Here is a 6,735-nt window from a genome sequence, read left to right as displayed (position 1 = left end):
CCCTGATACCTGATACCCGACAGGTATTTGATCTATTAGGAAACGGGGATAAAATTATATCTTTATCTGTGAGCATCTAAATAGGCAAAAATTCATCTTCGACGGGTATAGCGGGTACGAGAACGTTTCATGTTTATCCGTCCCCGTTACCCATTGGGGAACCCGACTATTTGGGCTGTCATGCGAGTATTAGGCCCAAAGAAGCTCAACATAGGTATTTTGGCCTAAATCTGAATAATCATATATATAGTTTGTGTGTTCTAGAAACCCTAGTTCAATTTTTTCTCACCATCTCCGTCAGCAGCATAAGCACGCCTGCCTCACGAGCGCTCGTGCCCCTCGCTTTCCTCAGTTCGGTCTCTCTACCACCTTTGCTCGTCCTCCTCGCAACCTCGCACCTTCTCCTCGGCATCTTCGAGACTCCGACACTTATACCCGGGTGAAGAAGAAACGTCTCCGATTACAAAGTTACGACCCCAAGTGTCCTTGTTTATCGGGTATGCAGTACCCGTCGGGTATCTGTTACCCGACCGATGCCCGACGGGTACAGGGATGGGCAAGAATCTATACCCGAGACAGTTAACGGGGACGGGGACGGGATGAATTCTCCGTAGCGGGGAAGAGAACGTTCCGACGATACCCGACGGGTACATCCCCGTTGCCATCCTTAGACGAGCACGAAGACCGCAGGAACAGGTCGCACCAAACCACCCCGAAACGACTGACCTATCTGGCGGTTTGGCCGCACCATCTCCAGGCAATCTCCCCTCAGGCCTCCGAAACTAACCAGCACCGGCCGCTCGAAATCCTAAACCAGCCGGCCGCCGCTCCTCCATACCCTCATCGAGCCACCCCCGCTGAGCATCGTCATGAGCCGGCACTCGGAGCAAAACCCAGAAGCCGGGGCGCAAAACCCTCGACCTGAGCTTGAGCGGCAAAACCCTGAACCCTAGGCGCAAAACCCTCGCCTTGAGCTCGAGGGGCAATACCACGGCGCGTCGACGTCCTCTGCTTCTCACTTCTGCCCATCTCGCCCTTCGCTTTCCTATACCGCCGCGTTTGGGCATGTCTACACCACCACCACCATTCCGCCCATCACTTTCAGTTTCGGACCAGATGGGTCACCACCACCACCACCGCTGCCACCAGGACCGATACCCCAACAGCCTTCGGTTCAACACCCACAGACGCCACCACCACCTCTCTCTCCACCACGGTCACTGAAACCCCAACAGCCCTCGGTTCCATGCCCACCCAAGCGCCATTGGGAAGAATTGGAGCAGCCTCCAGTTCCAAAGAAGGTCAAAACGGTGACGCTGACACTGAAGTATATGTTAGTGGTGGGTTACTTGTACCTCATGGCCACGTGAAAACAACATACCAGGGGGCTATCGTGTTGGATGGATTTGTGTTCTTCTTCAAGCTTCACGAACGGGGTAAAAGTTATGGCGGGAACTATGACTTGATGAGTGACATGCTTGTCGCAGCAGAGGATCCCATACATGTTACCATCAACAAGGCAGCTACTCTGGAAGCCTCAATGGAGAACAGACACAAGGATCTGTTGAAGCTGGTTGATTCTCTAGTTTTAGTTAAAAATGAAACCTGATATATCTTGAATAGATGAGAGGTTATTTGGCCTGATGATTTGGTATTTTTATTCAAGTGTACGTGAATTTGTGATAAGAGTTACATATTTAATGATGAGTGCAGTAACGTCTAGCTCAAATAATATTATCGTCTCCCTTTATTTTTTTTGTTACAAAATTATTTAAAAACAGATTAACCATTAATTTTGGTGGTAAGGAAATGAGAATGAGACATGGGAGTAAGATCAATTCACATGTAAATATATAAACACAAATCCTCTAGGCTTTCATGCTTTCAGACTACAGATAGTAGGAAATGACTAGGTAGGAAGGATGGTTGTCTTAGACAGCCTCTATTCTCATTTATAGGGCTATTACACATTCTAAGATTACTCCTAGATATTTTTCTTGAACCACTTAAGCACATGGGCGAAATGGTCCAAGTTGAGTTCCTTGCATCGCACGAAGACACTTCGCCTCGACGCAAGCTCTCCAATGATGACACATTCTGTCCCGAGATCCTGTCCTGGGTTTTGAGGCCCAAACCCGGCAAACCTGTCGCCCATGGTTTTGAGGCCAAAACCGCCAAACCCAAGTAGGCGTATCCACTGCGTATCTTCCACGATCTCGACGCGTGTCACCACTCGTCCTCAACCGCCCGATCACCAAGTCATCGCGTACCCGCCTTAACTTGGTCAACCGCCGTCTCGACTTCGAGCAATACCGTCTACGCCGTCTCCACATATACACTTGCTTGTCGACATCACCAAATGCTAGTCGTCCATAGTCCATCCTCCCATTGGTCCCTCGGTCCAAGCCTCCACGTCTGTCCTTCACCACTCTCAGTCCATCTGCACGAACTCGCTTGACCTTCTCCATTGCCGTTGACCATCTCAACGCTTAATGCCTACACATCACATGACAAAGAGACATGTTGCACACATCAGTACTCACGCCATGGTTAGTCTCAACATTAAACCAAAGCTCTATCATCTCTTGACAATCACTTATCACTCATCCACATGGGCACATATCCACCATGTGTTTGCACCTTCTAAGGACTGACAAACCAAACTCTCGTTGCCCTTCGTGACACTAGATCAAACGCCTTCGAGGTAAAGAGGTCAGAGAGACCTTATTCTAATGCACTATATTGTCGCCACCACGCTTGTCGATGACCCCTAATGACTTCTCGATGAAGAAAGATCAACAAAACTTAAATCTACGAAGAGAGGAGGGCGATCTAGGCGGTGGCACGGGGAGGGCAACGGTTGTTTTAGAGGAGGTATCGAGTCCTGGTAAGGATAGTGCAAAGTAGTCTTGTCATGTTATATTCTTTATTAGTTGATCCCGTGGTTACTGGGTTAAACAAGATGCCTTAAGTATTTGTTTATTTTGTATGATCCTGCCTGCATCACATAAAACATCTACAGGAATAGGACCAAGGCTCAAAACACAAGTGAACATGCTACTAATTAAGTTGTCAATGCGACGTCTGAAGGTCAGGCGACAATAAAATTAAACTCAGACCTCTTAATTGATATGTCCCCTTCAAGCTTTGAAGAAGGGGAAGAGCCGAAGAGAGTATGCATAGGAAAAGCGGAATGTCAGGGAATCATAAATTAGTTCAGAAAAAAATTGTGGCATAAAAGGTATTCTCTTTCGATTATTCTTTCTATGTAAATTGAGACATACTCGTATTCAAATCAAATTATATATACAGCCAATAGTACACCACCCGTAAGGCCGTAATAAACACAGCATATATTTCAGATGCCAAGATTTGGCGCGAATTTCCCAAGCATGGGCCTCCCTGCAACAACGGCGGCCCCTGCCAGGAGACCCCCGACAATGCCGCCGACGATGGCAGACCGCGGCCCGCCCGGCATGCGATAGAGCGCACCGGTGCCGACCCCGGCGACCGCGGCGTTGATCCAGTCGTCCGCGCCAGACCTGCACCCGCTGACGCCAGACTTGGTGGCGGAGAAGAGCATCGCGATCACGCCGAGCCGGTTGCCGTAGGCGCGGCCCGCGGAGCCGCAGCTGTTGAGGACGCGGTTGGCGCGCAGCTTGAGCGGCTCCCCGCGCTCCGCCTCGACGGCCGCGCGGCGGAGCCCCGCGACGGCGCCCGCCGCGGCGCCCGTGAGGTAACCGACGCCCGTGCACAGGGTGAGGTGCTCGCCCCAGGTGAGGCCCTTCCGGCGCGCCTGCTCCTCGAAGAGCATCTCGGGCGACGTCGGGAGGTCGTAGAGCGCGCGGTACGCCGGGTGGGGGAACGCGATGCCGCCGCCGTCGTGGTCGTGCTCGGGCAGAGCGACGCTGGGGAACGCGATGCGGCGGGCCGGATCCGTCTGCCAAGTGCTGTCGCGGGGGTCGGCTGCAGGGATGGAGCGCGACATGGCCGATCGATTGAGGCGCCGGCGTTCGGGTCGGACGGAGAGACGAGGCGAAATCAGCGAGACGAGACGCGGCGCGGGCGTCTTGCGATTGGTCGTGGTCTTGTAGCGTCGCTGGGTTCAGGGTTTATCAGTGCGAGGCCGACGGGACGGGACGGGACCGAGTTGGACTCCGGTGCGGGTGCGGGTGCGGGTGCGGGTGCGGGTGCGTCCACCGACGTGTTGGAGATCGCTGCCGAGAGGTAGAACTGATACGAGTAGGACTGGACTAAACTGGACTGGAAGGGAGTAACCGCGTCGTAATCGGAATACAAATACAAATTATTTTACTGCACTGCTAGTATCCGGATAATTTAGCTCTGCGAGGTTGGTCACATCAAATTTCTTGTGTCCTTTCCAACGGCCCTTAATGACCTGCTTGTGAAATAAAAGAATACAAATAAGAGGAATGAAAAAAACACGGAAATAAGATACACTGAATCATAGGCGGACCCAGGGCCAGCGACCTTGGGCCCTTGGCCGGGCTCCTCTCTTGATAATCCCTTAGGGCCCAGTAGACGGCCCATTAGCTGAGCATGATTTATTTGGGCTGGGAGCTGTGTACTAGGAGATCACCGTTGTCTCGCCTGGGCTGCTGCGTTCCTGGGTCTGCCTATGCACTGAACAGTGAAAAACTATAGGATTAAAAAACATAAAAATAGATACTTTGAGCTGTTGGAATGGAGGAAAAAATATGAAAACATAAGAAAGCATAGCAATAGAGAGCAAAATTCCTTTCCTTTGGAAAGAAACTCAACTTTCCTCCATTCCAAATACCATAATGTATTTCTTTTTTTGTGGAATTTATTCCTTCAATTTTTTTAAGAATCCTTTTGATCCAAACAAGATCTAAACTAGGTTATACATGTGCCTCCTTTGTCCTTTTCACTCATGATGTGTAGTCGTCGTTTCTAGCCTGAGAACATATTTTGATATTTGCCATCATATCTTTAGCAGAAGATTGTCTAGAAGAAGAAGCTAGGTTCCTGAGCTTCTGGAATACAGAGACCCTAATATTCCCGATAAGCTCAGGGAACTTGGCTTCTTCTTCTAGACACCAAAAGACTATTATGCCCCTCTCTTTCTTCCATAGCAACAAACATAAAAATCAAAGAGTGAGGGCACTATGGTAATTTTTCTCTAAAAAGTTGTCCAACTCATCTTTTATAATCCATGGATCCAAACAGCATCACAACTTAGCTTCTATAATCTGCTTTTAGAAACAAACTTCCACAATCCATTGGAGTATCCAAATAAGGCCTTAATTAAGCAGCCTTTTTCTGTCCGGAAATCCCCTGGCCTTTGGCGTTGTTACTTTTCCTGAGCCCTTGTTTAGTTTCACCCCAAATTCCTAAAAAGTGCTACAGTACCTATCACATCGAATGTTTGCGGCTTGTGCATGGAGCATTAAATGTAGACGAAAAAAACTAATTGCACAGTTTGGTGGGAAATTGCGAGACGAACGTTTTGAGCCTAATTAGTCCATGATTGAACACTAATTGCCAAATAAAAACGAAAGTGCTACAGTAGCCCCAAATTCCAACTTTCTGAAATTAAACACGCGCTGAGTCTTTCTTGTGTGGTTGCATTTTTTCTCTGTGCACGGTTGAAGGAAGCCGACAGTCAGTTGCAGTGCTCCTTGTACATTGGACTAATGCTATGTCTATTTCCAAACTTCTATTATTTCTGTTTCTTTTTTGCCCTTTTTTTATTGCTGCTTTATAATTTTGAACTAAGAAAATCGAGAATAGAAAAAGTTCTTGCATAGAACAGTTATAAGCGAGTCGATTATAAGAAGAAACAAATAGGTTTAGCTTGCCCTCGCTTCTTGACCATTTATTTGAAAAAAAATAGATGTCTCACAATAGAATTTTCTTTTTATTTGAGTTGAAGGGCCAGGACGACACAATGGACTAGTGGGTCTTGCGTCATCTCTCATCTGGCCTACGCTCAGATTCGTTTTTGGGCTGTGCTAACGTTAGGTTGGACCAACATTGACATGCACTCGAAGCGTCTCATTCCCTTTATAGTGGAGACAGGCGACTTCGAGGCGATTCTAGCTCCCATCGCCGGAATTGCTGGCTCTCCTATCCGCCGGTGGCCTTTGTGGCGCCGGTGTGCCTGGAGAGTCGGGGATCAGGTGGGTGGTGTACATATTCTCTCCTATTAGAGTACTTCTAGTTAGATTAGGGTTAGGGTTCTTCGCTTCGACATCGGTGGCGCGAAGGCGAGCTTATCCCAGTGGCCTAGGGTTTAGGCGACCGGTTCTTTTGTTCCTCCAGAGCATCTCTGGCGACCGCGGTAGTGGCACCATGTCTTCTGGGGATGGAGCTGTGAGGTATGTTTCCTCCTACCTTGAGAAATCGGGTTTGAGTCTCCCTTTTGGCGTCGTTTCGTCGCTGGTTGCTTGGAGGTCACCAACACGTCTTGAGGCACCGGATCTCCTTTCTCTCGGCGATAGATTGCTCGGGCGTTCAACGATTCAAGTGTGCATCGACTTCTTCGGTGTGCCGACTGATGTAGCGTTTAAAGTGTATGTCGTTTCTTCATAAGTTCCTTCGTCGAGCTGGGAATCGACTTCAAGTTGCAGCTTTGGCGCTCCTCTCTTCGTGAGATGGCGTGTCGAGCGGTGACTCCGGTGGCCGGCGTTGAAGATGACCGGGAAAGTCTTACAAGGACTTGGATGTAATTTTGCTTTTATCAGGGGTGTC

At 49.1% G+C, this 6,735-nt stretch overlaps 1 protein-coding gene across 1 annotated transcript; it reads right to left on the bottom strand.

Annotated features, from left to right (window-relative positions):
* Positions 1-3,358: 3,358 nt before the first annotated feature.
* Positions 3,359-3,988, bottom strand: LOC136473758 (mitochondrial import inner membrane translocase subunit TIM23-3-like). The gene has a single exon (XM_066471398.1). It carries the CDS (start codon positions 3,986-3,988, stop codon positions 3,359-3,361), a length of 630 nt encoding a protein of 209 aa, XP_066327495.1.
* Between the last annotated feature and the right edge of the window lie 2,747 nt (positions 3,989-6,735).

The sequence above is a fragment of the Miscanthus floridulus genome, chromosome 8, assembly GCF_019320115.1.
Source record: "Miscanthus floridulus cultivar M001 chromosome 8, ASM1932011v1, whole genome shotgun sequence".
In the NCBI taxonomy this organism is placed as follows: Eukaryota; Viridiplantae; Streptophyta; class Magnoliopsida; order Poales; family Poaceae; genus Miscanthus; species Miscanthus floridulus.
This window is presented reverse-complemented; position numbering and strand designations above follow the sequence as displayed.

Bases quoted from the DNA above. Each gene is read 5' to 3' on its own strand.
- LOC136473758 (XM_066471398.1), bottom strand. From the start codon at position 3,988: ATGTCGCGCTCCATCCCTGCAGCCGACCCCCGCGACAGCACTTGGCAG.